At 42.0% G+C, this 18390-nt stretch overlaps 1 protein-coding gene across 4 annotated transcripts in view; it reads right to left on the bottom strand.

The window, feature by feature from the left end:
- Positions 1-2671: 2671 nt before the first annotated feature.
- MSANTD4 (Myb/SANT DNA binding domain containing 4 with coiled-coils) overlaps positions 2672-18390 on the bottom strand; it is a 79375-nt gene continuing 63656 nt past the window's right edge. For 2 of the 4 annotated variants that reach the window (XM_050928293.1, XM_050928279.1), the window contains exons 2-4: positions 9881-9951; positions 6344-6982; positions 2672-3396 (exon numbers count right to left, since the gene is read on the bottom strand). In XM_050928293.1, coding sequence (XP_050784250.1) covers positions 2821-3396; positions 6344-6811 — 1044 coding nt within the window. In that variant the 5' untranslated portion in view covers positions 6812-6982; positions 9881-9951 and the 3' untranslated portion in view covers positions 2672-2820. Of the gene's footprint in view, positions 3397-6343; positions 6983-9618; positions 9709-9880; positions 9952-18390 lie in introns of all 4 variants that reach the window. The other 2 variants (XM_050928287.1, XM_050928302.1) reach the window with 2 other exon arrangements.

Genomic DNA, 18390 nt, shown 5'->3' with positions numbered 1-18390 from the left:
ATAGAAGACTGGCTCCACCAGGGCCCAAAATCCTATTACTAACTATAAAATCACAAGATCTGGCAACATTGCAATCCACACCAGCATTATGATAGAAGTCTGGATGCTTCTATATAGCTTTCACCACTACCTACTTTATACTACTGACTAGGAGCTTTGTCTCGATAAGAAGCACCTGCTCAACAGCAATTTTGATTTGTAGTATTCAAATTTATTTCCACTGTAGAAGCATGCTTATTTCAGTAACAGAAAAATAACACTTTATTTGCATAATAAAAGTAATTCTATAGTGATATTAACATGTTTGTGTACACATAACCTCTGTAAATCACTCAACGTATATTCCAATTTAACACTCTGATACTGTTTTAGTTTTCAAACGGAGATACCAAAGGTAAAGGATGGGAGACCTAAAGTCTGGGTCAGTTGAAACATAAGTAAGTTAATATGTATGTTCTAATTTAAAATTTCCTATATTCTTTTTTAATTTAAGTGAATGTGTTACTTACGAAAAATACTAACACCCTTAAACATTATTTTTCTATTTGATTGCAGAATATATACTACATAGGCAGCAGCAATGCAAGGTTCTTCACATCACTTTACCAGTGTGTCTCAGTCTTGGCCAGGCAGGATTAATCATGTATGTGCACTGTTGTATTAATTTAAATGGAATATATGGGCTAAAGGTGTTAACATCACCCAGTCATTGTCCAACACTGGACAATGTTAAACAAGATCTGGAGCTTGGTATACAGAGACCTCAGGCTGCTTAGCACCATGGAAAACACACCATTAAATATCCTTGTAACCTTTTATTAAAGATACAGAAAAGAAGGAAAAACAGTAATTAAAATGTAAAGTATTCAATAAAGTTTTCATTTTAAAAGCTTTCAGTCCTTGTTCCCTTTCCCTTTAGCTGGAAAGAGTTTTTAGAAGGTAAAAACCCATGTTTGGTAGATGGTACCAAAGATGGTAATAACAGGCCTTTTGGGAAAAAGAGAAGTAGTTAGTCGAGATGGGCCAAAGATGTCCTTGTTTCTGTTGTTAAAGTCCAGCCTTAGAAGGACTTGTTTGACAGTCTCTTCGATGGTATCAAAGATGGTAATAACTGCCTTCCCACGTCATATATAGCATTCAGCTGGAGCCACTAGAGGTAGCAGTGTCATCTGGATCCTTCTGTCTGTCTGGCCTGTTCTGGCCAGAACATCTCTCATGATCAGGATGATGAAGGCCTGGTGCTCCCGGAACTGGTGGGGGTGGCAGCCATGATTGTGAAGCTCACTCCAGTAGCTGATGTCTGTTCTTTCCATCTATTCTTCTCTTTATTTCCTTACTTTCCCTCAAAAAATCTCTTTACAGACCCAAAAAAGGATGGAATCACCCATCCCTTCATTATTTTGTCTACCAATTAGACCTAATATCTGATATACCAATTTTGGCTCATTAATTTCCAGCTCCAAATCTCCTGTTTTTAACAAGCATAATTTCAACAGTCCTTGAATCATATCAATGTGGCCTTTTAGTTTAGACTAATTCAGTTACTCTGTCTCCCTTTTGTACTCTATTCCCATCAACATTTGTTATTATAGGTTATTGTAACATCTTATGAACTTTTATATACTTTTTAGTTGAGCTCACCCTTTGGGTAAATTTGTTGGTCCAATTGTCACAACAGCAGTCATCGACCTTGCTCCTGAGACTACCAGCAAGTGAGCTAATTGTGGTCAGTTCTTTTGCAACCTGCATAACTGTGGGCTAAGAAATGGACTGAATCTATTAAGTTATTCCACAGAGGTCACCAAATAGAAATCACATGATAATTACTTTCTGCCACCAGGTGTCTCCATTAGATTCAGACTGGTAATCTGGAAGTAGAAAACTGCACAGCATTGCTAATTCACTGACTCATCCATCAGTCCACTTTCTACACTAGGGGAGGGGATCGATCTAAGATACGAAACTTCAGCTACGTGAATAACATAGCTGAGGTCGAAGTATCTTAGACTGAGTTACCTACCGTCCTCACAGCGCGGGACCGACGTCCGCAGCTCCCCGATGATTCCGCTACCGCCGTTCGCGTTGTTGGAGTTCCGGAGTCAACAGGAACTCATTCGGGGATCAATATATCGCGTCTAGATGAGACGCGATATATCGATCCGCGAGAAATAGATTGCTACCCGCCGATACGGCCGGTAGTGAAGACGTACCCTCATACAGTGATTCCATGTAGACAGAATACTACCGTCGTTTTATCTTTTCTGGCCACTAGAGGGCAGAACAATAAACCCATGTGTATTGAAATTAACTTGCACTTCATTTGAATTTTGAAAAAGTGTTTATAAAATAAAGAAAAATGAAATTAAATATAATTATCACCTCATGTACTTTGCCTTCTGTAAAAAATAAATATGTTTGGGCTATCTTCAGCACCATTTCTTCACAATATGTGCGGATTTATTTTGACAGTTCCCATACTTTTAAGGTAATACTGTTATAACAGTGGAAAGATACAGCTGTCTTGATCCTTAGTGTGCTTGTAAGAGCAGGACACCAAACTATACAATACAATACTGGATGCAAGAGAACACAATACTTGATTCTGCTACACTGAAAAGCAGTTTCACACATAAGTTCCATTTATGTAGGCACACTGATTTACCAAACACCATTCCTTTTCATTTTTTATTTTTTTAGTTTATCAACAACATTAAATTTTGGACAGAAGAAAGTTAAACCTCTAGGACAGTTTCTGTATTAAGAAAAAACTGCTTATATTTGAACATCAAAACACTATTAATGACACCTTAGCCAAGAAGCTCACTGCAAGTGACCCTCTCGCTGAATTCGAAAGCGTTCTTTTTCCACTTGTAAACGTTCCTTCTCAATCTGCAGCTTCTCAGATTCATATTTTAAAAATTGCAGCCTCTCTTTCTCTAATTGTAAACGTTCCTTTTCGAGTTTTAATTTTTCAGTTTCTAGATCCAGAGGCTGTAAAATGGGTTTTTCCACTTGGGTGATGTCATTTTCCAGGGCAGGTTTTTCCGCACGCAGAGCCTCTAGCCTCAGTTTCTCCCGCTCAATCTGGAGCCGCTCCTTCTCCAGTTGAAGTCTCTCATGCTCGAGGGATACATGCCGTAATCGTTCCTTTTCGATCTGCAGGCGCTCTTTCTCCACCTGTAGTCTTTCAGCTTCAATATCCAGCCGCTGTTTCTCCAGTTCTAGTTTTTGTTTCTCCAAGTTTATGAGCAAATGAGAGTCCTCGTAGGCTAGTCGGGCTTGAGCAGAGCTCAGATTTCCAAACTCTTCAATGTGGGTGAAATCAGGTAGATCACTTTCCTTTTTGGAATCTGGCAAAACTGATGACAAAATTTCCTCTTCTTCCTCAATAGGAAACTGTTGAGAGGAATGAGAAATATAATTATTTCATGTACCTCTTTATACCATATTGAGCCAGTTACCTCCATGCAACCTCACTGAAAATAGAGCACATTTGTGTTGTTTCTAGTCATATCTCAGAAGTTATTCCAGACATTCGTTTCACTTGGTGCCCTACACAATTCGTGTGTGTTAAACTCAAACCTGGAGTTTTCTGATGTTACAAAGGCATGGCTTATTTGATCAGCAACAAACTCACATGTGGTCATGAAATATAGAAGACAATTTTTTCAGCATATTCCTGCTGTAAAGATGCAGAAAAAACAGCTGTTTATTCTGCAAAGTTTTGTTTAAAAATAGGTTGTGGATTTTTTTTTTTATTTAGATGATCTAAAAGAATTTTCAGATTTACTGAAAGAGAACTAGGGTTAACAAGTAGGCATTGTTTTTAGTTTTCATATAGGTTCCATGACAGGCACCTGGGACATTTTAGGAATTTTTTTTGACCAATTATTTAACATATGAATTGGAATTGTAAGCTATTCAGTTATGTAACATAACATTGCTTTAACTAATGCTGTAAAGGATCCATCACTAAAACAGTTTGATGTTGTGTTTTATTGGAGATCTGCTGCCTTTTTTCTCATATGTTCCTTTGATGGGATGTCCACCCCACACAGGATTGGATGAGATGAGGGTGGCCAGGTAGGTCTATTACCTCCACAGGCTGCACCTAGAGGAAGAGCCAGGGAGCAGGAATTGATTGCAAGCAGGCTCAGTTGGGAAGGAACAGGCGGGGCCTATAAAGCCAGGAAGTTGGCAACAAACAAGGGCTGCTGGGAAAGGGCAGTCACTCCCGTGGAAGGAGGTGGTTTTGGAACTGGTACACCAGAGTAAGGAGGGGAACCAGGAGTTGTAGGAATCAGTCCAAGAAGCAGCAGTGAGGGCTGGGAGAGGAATGCCCAGAACTGCTGTCTGTAGGGTCCCTGGACCCGAACATACAGTAGTGGGCAGGCCTGGGTTCCCCTACCAGCCACTGAGGGTACTGTATAGACTGGCAGGGCAGTGAATGGGGAGACTGCCTGGGTCACTGTGAGAGTGACAGAGAATTGAAGGACTGTACCCCAGAAGGGAGGGAAATGGTGAGTGACCTACTGGAGAGCTGAGGCATGAAGAAGATGCTGTCGTTCCTGGGAAATGAGGAGCTGCAGACCTGGGAGAGAGATGGTGTGATAGAATGTGATGACGGAAAAGGGTGTAGCCCTTAAGAGCTAATCCAGAGTGACCAGGAGGAGATGCCACATAAGCAGTGAGTGGTGCACCCTGTGACAGTTCCCAACACTTCAAATTGTGCTAAATGGGGACAAGAACAAGATTTGTTTAACTGATGCTTTAGTTATTTTTATTGTCTCTTTTAGACAATCTGGCCCCAAGCCCTGGGTATAGAGGGACCTTGGGTGTAGCAATACTGGTGTGGTTCCACAGTCCCGGGAGCACTCTAAAAGTTCATGCAGGGGGTATATACCGTGTGCTACAGAACCATATTACATAAGTGGTCACTGTGCCCCAGTGAACATGGGGGTTTGGAATAAGGTGGGGACCAAGCCTGCGAAGGAGCAGCACCAAGACCAGAGGATCTGGAATAAATGTGGATTTACTTGCTATTCCTCTAGTGCAGAAGGAACTCAGAAACTGAAGAGGCTAATTCAGCCCTATTGTTGCAATAGTGGTCACAAAACAGTTCCAATATCACCCTATCTTAGAAGAAAGATTCTTTCCCATCCTGTTTAGCTCCTGCATCCCTATCTGGCACCCTTCTTAGGGCCTGGTCTACACTGTGGAGGGGGATCAATTTAAGATACGCAATTTCAGCTATGAGAATAGCATAGCTGAAGTCAACATATCTTAGATCGACTTAGAATCACTTACTTCACGTCCTCACAGTGCGGGATCAACAGCCGCCACTCTTTGCTTCCGCCTCTCGCCGAGCTGGAGTTCAGCAGTCAACGGGAGAGCAATCGGGGATCGATTTATTGCGTCTAAACTACACGCGATAAATCGATCCCCACCATAGATCGATCGCTACCGCCGATCCGGCGGGTAGTGTAGACGTACCCTAACTGTTCAAGCCATGCATTGGGTACAGGCTTTGCCCATAAATCAGTTTTTTTCTCATGGCACCTTAAGTTAAAAACAGAACAGAATAGAATAGAATAAATCTGCCTGATTTTGGAACATAAGGAACAGTATCTCCCTAGATCTGTATTCAACATGACCCTACAAAACCAATTATTGGAATTCCATCTGATTGACAGTCTCAGAACTGGCAAGATCACTCCCACCCTCCTCCTCTTCTCCTCATGCTATTGCTCTATAGATTTCATTGTTGAATGGTGGGATGCTGTCTATTAGGAGTTTGATACCAGTGGCAAAATCAACCAACCATTTCCCTCTCCCAATTCATCTCTCCTCTCCAGCAGGATTGTGTTATCATGAGTGACACCAGGACTGCTTTCTCATCCTTGTCTCCAGTTGGAAATGGTTGGATTGTGACAGAGATGGGTTACTTCTCCCCCTATTCTAAGGTATGTGCAGAGGTGTGGATAGGACTAAGCTAACTCCTCCTTCAGTCTATATGGATACTGCATCCTGTTTGAAATAAATTACGTCTATGGGTGAAAGGAAAAAGGAAAACAGAGGCATAAATACATTTAGAAGATTACTGAATACATGTATAGTTAAGCAAAAAACAAGACCTTATGCAGATGTGTAGGTTGCTGGATTTTGAATATCATTCATATAAAAACAGAGCTTGTCACAGGAGATTCTCTAATTCACACAATCAGGAATTGTCTTGGAAAATTATAATATAGAGGACTGTTAGCCACAACTGTAGAGAAAGTCCCCAAGCTAGAATGAAAAGAATGGCCGCACTGAACACAACTACAGTGCACTAACTACTTACTTCAAAATTCTGTGGATCCTCCTCCTCTTCCACCTTGATTTCTGTTAAAGATCCACTGGCTTCTCTGAAGTCTGTGATACTTAGCCATTCAAAACTGTTTTCATTTGTAAATCCCATTTTCTCATCCATCTCTTCATTGACAGAGTCATCTAAATCGGATGACGGAAGGTGAAACCCAGCACCTACCAGTTTGATGTTTGCATTCAGACGCTTTCTCTTCATGAGTGCTCTCCAATCAAGGTATCGTCTTTTCACTTCTGTCCCCGTTCTTTGCTCTCCTTCACCTACAGCATTCACACATTCTGCGATTTCTTCCCAAGCCTTTCGTTTCATTTCGTTAATTGTTGTATTAAGCTGCTTGGAAAAAAGTACCTCTTTCCTTTTTCTAATTTCCTTAAGGAGTGTTTGAGTTTCTTGAACGCTAAAATTGCTTTTTCTTTTTCTTTTTAATTGTTTCATTTTTTCCATCTTTAAATCTAATAATTGTTACTGCAGCCAACTAAAGAGATAATATGATACTATTCAATTTATTTATACAACCATGATTTAAAAAACAATCACAAACTGGCACTCGGTTCTTCAGGTAGTGGGTTCTCTCATTACTTGGTCATCTTTCTATCTGCCAGGCTTGTTAAGATCCTAAGAGGAAAGAGCAAATAATATAAATCTCAAAGATATATAGTGATATTTTCATCCCATGAAACTGACTCCTAAATCAACACTGCTAAAGAATCTATATGCTGAACTGATCATTCTTCTATCTGATAGATTAAAACAATTTTTTAAAAACGTTTGCAATATAGACTAGCTATAAATAAGCCTCTCTGTCCTCGCATGAATTACAAATCCATCAATATACATCTGTCTCACACACTGTTCAGATTGAGTTAATATTTCTATTATAAAAATGTGACTATTTTCCTTTGGCTCTTACAATTTTGCCATTTTAAATTTGCTCCAACCTGAAACTTGACATATAAGTCTCATCTTGAGTTTTCTAAAGTGGATAAAATTGATAAAGACATTTCTTCAGAGATGTAAAATATCTGAGTGAGAGATATTTCTCAGATGACTTTAAAAAGTTATTTCTACCTAAAAACAGTTTCATTTTAAAAGCTGAGGTTTTGGGGAGATTTACTATTTCTGAACCATTATAATAACAACAGAAGAATTGGAATGCTTCCATTGACACACAGAAAATAGGAAATAGTATTTGCCATTTCAAAAATCTTCTTGAATTAAAATTTTCTTAATACAAAAAATATGTATAGGAAGAAATCCCTACAAACTCAAAGGTACAACCCCGTTCCTTCAACCTCTCCTCCCCTGACTCTCTGCCACTCTTACCCACAACAACCCATGTCAGAATATTGTTAAACTAAAAACAAATCAACAAATTCAGGAAAGCGTGGGCTCAAGAGCACTTTTCCCTAGGGCAAATATTCAATTTAGAAATGACTATGGTAACTGTATTTCTTATATAAGTTCTTTTTTACTTGCATGATAACAGGATTTTGCTTCTTAAAAACACATCTGCCTATTGTGAATTCCCATTTACCAACATTTCCTCAGCCACTAATTGTGGTTCTGGAAGAAGAATCATAACAGGAGAAATAAGTAACAGGAATAGATGAACTTTCAAAGAAAACTGACACTCTTATTGCCCCTTCTGGAAATAAGCAAAAAGACAAAAGAAAACATCCTCTTTAAAGAAGACTAAGTTAACGCAAACTAGATAACTTGTAGATCACGCCTGCAATGTCCATCCAGGAGAGTTAGAACACAACATACTAGTTCGTGCTGCAGTTTACACTCTTATAGCCCAAACTGTGGGGCTATGTAGATGTAGCTTTAGAACATGACTGACTGTAACTGGTTCATTCACAAACATTTGCATGTGAAACAGCATCTTTCACAGCCCTGGCATTTAAAGATCCTGATACCTCACTGACTACTTTGAAAAAGTTTGTATTTAGAAATAATTCTATTTCTCTTCATAGAAATATGTAATTCTTTTCTTTTATTAACATATTACTGTAGATTTTTTCCCTCAGAAAGAGTTGATTAATTCTTTGTGTTTTCTCTCCACCTGAAGTCATTATACTTTGCAATATCATGATGGCCATGAATAAAAGATGATTTCTGGTTAGGAATGAAAAGCAGGAATAGATAAAGATGAAACAAATATTTTTTTCAAATGAAAGTGTGATTAATGATAGATAGCTAAGAAAAAAGACAGAAAATGATACCGTGCAAAGAAAATGATTTCTAGGTAAGAAGTGTTTCAAAGCCGTTAGTGGAATATAGATTTTAATGGTAAAATTAACATTAACTAATTCAGGTCATTTGAATTCACCTGATAGATGTTGATACTTAGAGTAAGGAAAAGAAAATGTATAACTGAGACTGCCTGAACCACAGTGTTTTAGTGATTTCTCATTAGAGCGACCAGAGCCTATCATATATATGTATGTGTGTATATATTTACATATATGCAAATACACTGTTTTATATAGGACAATGATTTGCATATGCATTAGGAAATGGAAAACAATTTCACAGAGAATAAAGATATATCAGAATGGACAACTGTATGATGGTAATGTGGGTTTAGTCTTGAGGGTGAGGGTGTATGATGGGGTGTACTCCCACACCAGACCTGAGACAGCTGCATTAGGCCAGGCAGGTTCAATCAGCCAAATTAGTGGCAAATGAGAGATTTAGGTTGTGTGAGGAGCCTTGATTAGAAAGAAGCTTACCTGTGAGGGAACAGGTGGGGACTTCTATAAAGCCAGCAGGCAGGAAGCCTGTAGTCTCTCTTCCCAGAGAGAGGGAAAAGGAAGGGGGGATAGGAATCCTTGAGACCTAACAGGCCTGAGAGAGAGAGAGGTGTCTTCTGACTAGGAAAACTGGAGAAACACAGTAGGAAATAGTCCAGGGACTAGAGCAGGAAAATGGGTGCAGTCATAGACCTTAATCACTTGCTACAGGGTCCTGGACTGAAACCCTGAGTAGAGGGTGGGCCTGGGTCCCCCTACCAACCACTGCAGTGTGGTATTGCTTGGGACAGTGAATTAGAAGACCACCTGCATCACCGCAGGAGTGACAGGGTCAGGGCAGCAGACATGAGGACTGCCTGGCGCTGCTTGAACAGAAAGACTTTGAAAGGGGAATCACAAAGTGATCTGGCTGGAGGGCTGAGTCATAAAGCAGCTGTGTGACAACTCTGTGAACAATAGACTAAGATGATGAAAGAGAAGGAAGGGGGCACTGACCTGGGCAAAGCTAATTCCTAGAAGTGCCTGAAGGAGGCACGACCAGCAGTGAGCAAACCGCCCATGACAGGTAGCAACACCGTAATATTCCTGTAGATGCAAAGTGAAATAAAATTATACTGGAACATTTTATCTGATCTTTAAGTTTTTTTCTCTAACCTTTAGTATTTCATTCTCATGGGCCTACCATGAATAGATACTAGTGCGTAGAGGGAAGCACTATATTTGATTCTAACTCACAGTAAATCAATTTATTTAGTACCTGCTGTTTCTTCTCCAAATTACAGTGCAATCACCTCTCCTTTTGGCTTCTAGCACTTGATTTTCATGACCCTGTGGAAGAAGGGAAAAAATTAACAAGGATTTGTAGGGAATTTTAATGCATGTTAGTTTGTTAGCAAAAGTTAGGCTAGCTGTAACCCTAATAATGTAAGACTTGTAAAAGCGAGGATAGTGTAAGGTGAGTAAAAAAAAAAAAACTGTGTAAAAAGTTATTACGACTTTGCACTAATAACACTGCTCTACAGCCAAAATGCTTCTGAAATAAATGTAGTCCAACTTTACTAATTCTGGGTCACTGAGAACGAAAATGATGCTTAAAATTGTTGATTGGCTCTAGTTTTCAAGATATGCTATTGGGTCAGTATATATGACCCTTGACTTGGGAATGGCGGAGGATAAGTGAGTTATAAAGGGAAGGGATCTCAATTTAAACCAGAAATGACTAAAATACATCTTTGACTGGATCTATGAATAAATCTATGACTGGGTTCAGACAGTACTTGCTTTTTAGGCAAAACAATGAATGATGCAATCCGAAGCTGGTATTGCATCATACATGATATGAATTGCATCATGTTATTCCTAGAAGTCATGGATGATGCAATCATAACGAAGCTTACATCACTCTTGTCATAAACAGATAGCTAAGGGTTAATGTCTCTTTCACCTGAAGCACCTGACCAGAGGACCAATCAGGAAACCGGATTTTTTTCAACTCTGGGTGGAGGGAAGTTTGTGTCTGAGTCTTTTGTCTGTCTGCCTGCTTTCTCTGAGCTTTGGAGAAGTAGTTTCTGTTTTCTAATCTTCTGTTTCTAAGTGTAAGGACAAAGAGATCAGATAGTAAGTTATATGGTTTCTTTTCTTTGGTATTTGCATGAATATAAGTGCTGGAGTGCTTTGATTTGTATTCTTTTTGAATAAGGCTGTTTATTCAATATTCTTTTAAGCAATTGACCCTGTATTTTGTCACCTTAATACAGAGAGACCATTTGTATGTATTTTTTCTTTCTTTTTTATATAAAGCTTTCTTTTAAGACCTGTTGGAGTTTTCTTTTCTGGGAAATTTCAGAGAAATTGAGTCTGTACTCACCAGGGAATTGGTGGGAGGAAGAAATCAGGGGGAGGTCTGTGTGTGTTGGATTTGCTAGCCTGATTTTGCATTCCTTCTGGGTGAAGAGGAAAGACGCTAAGGTCCAAATCTGGGACTAAGTTATGACATGGTGTGCAGTGGTGGGATAGAATCCAGAAGCCAGTAGGAATATTATATTTTTCTTTTCTCTGCTAGGGACTTTTTAGCAGAGAGGGTTTGGTTTTCAAAGAAACCAGAGAGAAATTTTTTTTCTGCTCTCTCTGGCAGTTTGTGGCTTGCATCTTAAGCAAGAAACCATTAAGGTGCTATTAAGAGTCTTTTGTCACACAATACCACTCCCATTGAGAGTCATTACCAGCACTATATACATGCAAATAAAGTGTTTTTTCCGGTTTACTTAACATTGAAGATTAGCTAAAGGCATTGTTGCTAGGCAGACTTCACGAGGCAACAGAGAACCTGCAGTTCTGAAGATAAACACTGGAGGGCACCCCAACACAAGAAAACAGGAACCATGACTTCTAAGGCAAAAATTGAGGCCGAAGAACAAATCAAAGAAGCTGAACACAGGCGAGAGATGGAAAAACACAAACAGGAACTAGAAATAAAACAAAAAGAGATGGAGCTGAAAGAAAAGGAAGAAAGCATCAAACTGGCAGCCTACCAAAGAGAACAGGCAGCCAAAGAGGCAGCACACAAAAGAAAACTAGAAGAAGAAGAGGTGGCCCACCGAAGGAAACAAGCAGAAGAGTTGGCCCACAGAAGGAAGCAAGAAGAAGGAGAGGCAGCCCACCGCCGAGACATGGAAAAACAACAAAAAGAAATGGAAAAACAACAAAAAGAAAATGAAGAGAAGGAAAAACAGAGAAAACATGAACTGGACTTGGCGAAAGCTGGGCTGCATGTGCCAGCCAACCCTAACAACCCGGCGCCAATTATTGCTCCACAGCACAGGAAATTTCCCACCTACAAGGCAGGTGATGACACCGAGGCCTTCTTGGAAAATTTTGAAAGAGCCTGTCTTGGGTACAGCATCCCCGAAGACCAGTACATGGTAGAATTGAGGCTACAGCTCAGTGGACCTTTAGCAGAGGTGGCAGCTGAAATGCCTAAGGAGAACATGAACGACTATAAACTTTTTCAAACCAAGGCCAGATACAGAATGGGGATAACCCCGGATCATGCCCGTCGGCGTTTCAGAACCCAAAAGTGGAAACCAGATGTGTCATTTCCCAAACACGCCTACTACGTTGGGAAAAATTATGAGGCCTGGATATCAGGACACAATGTTAAAACCTTGGAAGAACTGCACCTCCTCATACAAATGGAGCAGTTCTTGGATGGTGTTCCTGAGGACATCACACGGTACATACAAGATGGAAAACCCAAAAATCTCGCTGAGGCGGGGGAGATTGGAGACAGATGGATGGAAGTAGTAGAAAGCAAGAAAGCTACTGTCAAGGGGAACGATTACCCCAAGGGGCACACCGACCATAAACCCTACAACCGAGGACAGCCAAAGACCCCACATACCACCCAAGTAAAGCCACAGACACCCTACTCTTCCACCTCACCAGTCTCCAGTAACTCACCTCGGCCCACTGACCCATCAGATGGAAGATGCTTTAAGTGTAATGAACTGGGACATATCAAGGCCAACTGTCCCAAGAACACCATGCGAGTGCAATTCATTACACCACCATCACACCAAAGATCCCCAGGCCCGGATGCCTCTCAAATACCCTTGGAGCGAAGGGAAAATTTGAGAGTGGGCGGAAAGAAGGTTACTGCGTGGAGAGACACGGGGGCACAAGTGTCAGCTATCCACCAATCCTTCGTTGACCCCAAATTCATCAACCCAAAGGCCAAAGTTACAATTTACCCCTTCATGTCACAAGCTGTAGACTTGCCTACAGCTCAACTGCCTGTCCAGTACAAAGGCTGGTCAGGAATGTGGACTTTTGCAGTCTATGACAATTATCCTATCCCCATGCTACTGGGGGAAGACTTGGCCAACCAGGTGAGGCGGGCCAAGAGAGTGGGAATGGTTACACATAGCCAAACCAGGCAAGCTTCCAGACCCATTCCTGTTCCTGAACCGTCCACAGACGCCCCATCTGGGTTACCAGAGACCCAGACAGAGGTAGTGGACCCGGATTCCATGCCAACCACTGAAACAGCCACAACACCTCCAGTCCCAGGCCCGGAACTGGAACAGCAACCAGCACCAGCAAGTGCAACCACATCTTCAAACTCAAACCCAGAGGGCGCCAGCGAGCCAAAACTGGCAGAAGCAACAGACAGCCATACCCAAAAGGCTCAGCCAGAGCCTGAAATAACCTCAGGTGCACCAGTGGAGAGCGGTTCACCAGCACTGGAAACAACTCCATCACCTACATTGCTTCCAGAGGGACCACGCCCAAGTCCACAGTCTGAGGAAGAACTGGTGACCCCAGCCTCAAGGGAACAGTTCCAGACTGAGCAGGAAGCAGATGACAGCCTTCAGAAAGCGTGGGCGGCGGCACGGAGCACCCCACCGCCTCTCAGCTCTTCTAATCGATCCCGGTTTGTTATAGACCAAGGACTTTTATACAAGGAAATTCTTTCTGGTGGACACCGGGAAGAATGGCAGCCGCAAAAACAGTTGGTGGTTCCAACTAAGTAGCGGGGGAAGCTCTTAAGCTTAGCCCATGATCATCCCAGTGGCCATGCTGGGGTAAACAGAACCAAGGACCGGTTGGGGAAGTCCTTCCACTGGGAGGGGATGGGCAAGGACGTTGCCAAGTATGTCCGGTCTTGTGAGGTATGCCAAAAAGTGGGAAAGCCTCAAGACCAGGTCAAGGCCCCTCTCCAGCCACTCCCCATAATTGAGGTCCCATTTCAGCGAGTAGCTGTGGATATTCTGGGTCCTTTCCCAAAAAAGACACCCAGAGGAAAGCAGTACGTACTGACTTTAGTGGACTTTGCTACCCGATGGCCAGAAGCAGTCGCTCTAGGCAACACCAGGGCTAACACTGTGTGCCTGGCCCTAACAGACATCTTTGCCAGGGTAGGTTGGCCCTCCGACATCCTTACAGATTCAGGGTCTAATTTCCTGGCAGGGACCATGGAAAAACTGTGGGAAACTGATGGGGTGAATCACTTGGTTGCCACCCCGTACCACCATCAAACCAATGGCCTGGTGGAAAGGTTCAATGGAACTTTGGGGGCCATGATACGAAAATTCATCAACGAATTCTCCAATAATTGGGACCTAGTGTTGCAGCAGTTACTGTTTGCCTACAGGGCTGTACCACATCCCAGTTTAGGGTTTTCACCATTTGAACTTGTGTATGGTCACGAGGTTAAGGGACCATTACAGTTGGTGAAGCAGCAATGGGAGGGGTTTACGCCTTCTCCAGGAACTAACATTCTGGACTTTGTAAGCAACCTTCAAAGCACCCTCCGACACTCTTTAGCCCTTGCTAGAGAGAACCTAAAGGATGCTCAAGAAGAGCAAAAGGCCTGGTATGACAGACATGCCAGAGAACGTTCCTTCAAGGTAGGAGACCAGGTTATGGTCTTGAAGGCGCAACAGGCCCATAAGATGGAAGCATCATGGGAAGGGCCCTTCACGGTCCAAGAGCGCCTGGGAACTGTAAACTACCTCATAGCATTTCCCAATTCCTCACTAAAGCCTAAAGTGTACCATGTTAATTCTCTCAAGCCTTTCTATTCCAGAGACTTACAGGTTTGTCAGTTTACAGTCCAGGGAGATGAGGCTGAGTGGCCTGACGGTGTCTACTACGACGGGAAAAAAGACGGTGGCGTGGAAGAGGTGAACCTCTCAACCACCCTGGAACGTCTGCAGCGGCGACAAATCAAGGAGCTGTGCACTAGCTTCGCCTCATTGGCTCCTCAGGTGGGAGGAAGAAATCAGAGGGAGGTCTGTGTGTGTTGGATTTGCTAGCCTGATTTTGCATTCCCTCTGGGTGAAGAGGAAAGACGCTAAGGTCCAAATCTGGGACTAAGTTATGACAACTCTGCTGAACAAATTGCCCTAGATCAGCTCTAGAAATCATACAGTGTCATGCTCTCTTCTTTGTCAGTGTTTGATTTTGCAAAGAGACACATTTCTGTTTAGCCAAAGTGAGCAGAGATGCCTCGTACTTGTGTGAAGAGTGCAGATAACTTCTGCTATGTTTGTGGTGAAGTGACTTTTGCATCACAAAAGCACAGTATAACCACTCTGGTTAAGAAAGCCTATCACCTTTATTTTGGCTGCAAAATTGGAGATCAGGACAAGAGGTGGGTCCCACACATATGCTGCAAGACTTGTGCAACAAATCTTCGCCAGTGGTTGAACAGGAAAAGGGAATCTATGCCTTTTGCAGTGCCAATGATTTGGAGAGAGCCAACAGATCATACCAGCAATTGTTACTTCTGCATGGTGCCTCCAGTTGGGAAAGGTGTGTCAAAGAAGAAAAAGTGGACTGTGCATTATCCAAACATTCCATCAGCTATACACCCAGTATCCCACGGAGAAGGACTGCCGGTTCCTGATGCACCAGAATCATTCTCACTTGAGTCAGATGAGGAAGAGGAAGAGGATGAAACTTCTGGTCCTGAACCATCAATGTCACAGGACCCACATTTTCTCCCATCCTCCTCCTCGGAACCACACCTCATAACACAAGGTGAACTGAATGACCTTGTCAGGGATTTGGAACTACGCAAGAGTAAGGCAGAGCTGTTGGGCTCCAGACTACAGCGGTGGAATCTCCTGGCAGGCTATCAGGGCAAATGGAGCCCATCAATGCTTGCAGACTATTGCTGGACAGTGACAAGAGATGCTCCATTTAATGAATACAAGAGACAAGCCAAGAAGCGCCGAGTAGACACTGAATAGGACTAAACTATGTACATAATAGTTTTTTGCCTTTTGTTTCATAATAAATTTTATTTATATAACCCTTTTGCTGATTTTTAAAGTGTTCCATAAACAGGACAGGTGAAATATTATCATGAAATCAACCATAAACACATGAAAAGACCTAGGTTTACAATTTATAATTAAAACTCTACTATCTACACAATATACATAGACATAAAATGTAAAAACTTAAATATCTTAGAAACAGTAGCCAATCAGTTGTTTTAATTGTCATATTTGAATTCAGCACATCAAAATACAGAATAAATATCACATTTTATCTCTGAAGCAGACGACTTCTCAAAAATTGTAGACCAGTGTAATCAAATACGGAGACTGGCACCCAGAAGTGAAAAAAAAATAAAATAGCAGGATGGCCTATGCATAAACAAAATGCAGCTGTTGCTCATTATTGTCTGTATTATTGCTCAATCATTGTCTGTAACAAAGGTATAAATGCTTGCTGTAATTGTTTACCTGTAGGGACACCTGTCCGGGACTGGGGCAACCCTGTGTCCTAGGGCACTCCCTCCCTCAATTGCAATTGCTTAAAAAATAATAAAGTATTTAATTTTGCTGCATCCAAAAAAAAGCAAAAACTGCGTTTTTCTCCGACAAACTAGCCATCAAACACTACGTTTAACCTGTGAAAGTTTTGCAATTTAAAAAAAAAATCATAGAGCAACTTAATTATCCAAAAAAGTTACTGATTTGCTGATTAGAACTAAACAGTTCAGTCAACTTTTATAAGTTCAACTGTATTTGTCATCTTGTTGAAAAACGTTAGATTCAGCTGAAATCCTGGGGCCAAGTACTCCTCTATTATGCTGGTGTAATTCCATTTAAATCACTAGAATTGGAAAAGTGTATTTTGATTGGTGCTGGCCTTGTATCTCTAAGCATTTGCAAAAGTTTCCAGTGGGCTGTTTTCTTTGATTACAATAACTACGTTTATAAATTATATCCAGGCTTTAACAGCAACTTCAAATGGGAAGAAAACACTTGTTTCTTCTTATGAGAACAAATTATTTTACTTTTTTCACAGTGATTTAGAGATAGCAAACCTGACTTGATCTTTTAGCAGAAAACAAATCCTATTTGTGTGAAATTCTTGCAAACAGTATAGATTTCAAAAGAATTGCTTAAGTATGACCATACTGGCTCAGACCAATAATTCATCTAGCCTAGCATTTGGTCTTCTGACAGTGGCTGGTGCCAGATGCTCCTGAGTGAATGAACAAAACAGAGCAATTTATTGAGTGACCCATCCTGTCATCCAGTTTCAGCATCTGGCAGTCAGAGGCTTAGGGACACCCACAGCAAGATGTTACATCCTTGACCATCTTGGCTAAGAGCCACTGGTGAACCTATCCTCCATGAACTTATCTAATTTGTTTTTGAACCCTAATTGCTGGCAATGAATTACACAGGTTGGCTGTGCATTTGTGAAGAAGTACTTCCTTATGTTTTGTTTAAACCTGCTCTGTTAATTTCATTGGGTGATGCCTCGTTCTTGTGTTATGCGAAGTGATAAAATACAATTCTTTATTCACTTTCTCCACACCATTCATGATTTTATAGACCTCTATCACATCCTCTCTTAGTCATCTCTTTTGTAAAATGAACGAACCACTCTTTTTAATCTCTCCTCATGGAAGCTGTTCCATACCCCTAATCATTTTTGTTGCCCTTCTCTGTACTTCTTTCTCAATTCTAAAATATCCTTTTTGAGATGGGGTGACCAGATCTGCATGAAGTATTCAAGATGTGCGCATATCATAGATTTATATAGTGGCATTATGATTAAGACTAAGATTTTGTCATGGATATTTTTAGTAAAATTCACGGACAGGTCACGGGCAAAAAAGAAAAATTCATAGGAAGCCATGACCTGTCTCTGACTTTTACTAAAAATATACTTGACAAAATGAGGATCTACAGATCCCCACACTACCTGAAGTGGGGCAGTTGCGCAGGGGGTAGGAGCTGCTGCAGGCTAAGGGACACCCCTGCCACCTGCAGCTGTGCTGCTTGAAGCTGTGGGGTGCCCCAGCTTCCCATGTCTGCCGGGAGCTTTCGGGTACCCCTGTCACCGGTGGCTGAGAGATGCAGGGATCCCTGCCTCCCGTGGTAGCTGGGGCTCAGAGATTCGGCCCGCTGCAGCAGGTGGCTCAAGGATTCCCCTGTTGCCACCAACAGTTGGGGGTTTGGGGTTCCCCCACCTCCTGTGGCCTGGGGGCTCCAGGATTCTCCCACCACCACCTCCTACAGGCAGAGGCTCCAGGATTCACCTGCCGCCGCCAGCCTGGGGCTCTTGGGATTCCGCTGCTCCTCTGCCGGCGAGGGCTCAGGGATTTCCCTACTGCCCATGGAGGCCTGGGGCTTGGGGATTCCTCTGCTGCCACCAGTGGCCAGGAGCTTGGGAGTTGTGTGGCCTGGAGGTCCTCTGCCAGTGGGAGCTCAGAGATTCCCCTGCCACCTTCGGAGG

This window comes from Gopherus flavomarginatus, chromosome 1, assembly GCF_025201925.1.
Source record: "Gopherus flavomarginatus isolate rGopFla2 chromosome 1, rGopFla2.mat.asm, whole genome shotgun sequence".
NCBI classification, from domain to species: domain Eukaryota; kingdom Metazoa; phylum Chordata; order Testudines; family Testudinidae; genus Gopherus; species Gopherus flavomarginatus.
Note: the sequence above shows the minus strand (reverse complement) of the source record. Positions and strands in the feature narration are given on the sequence as shown.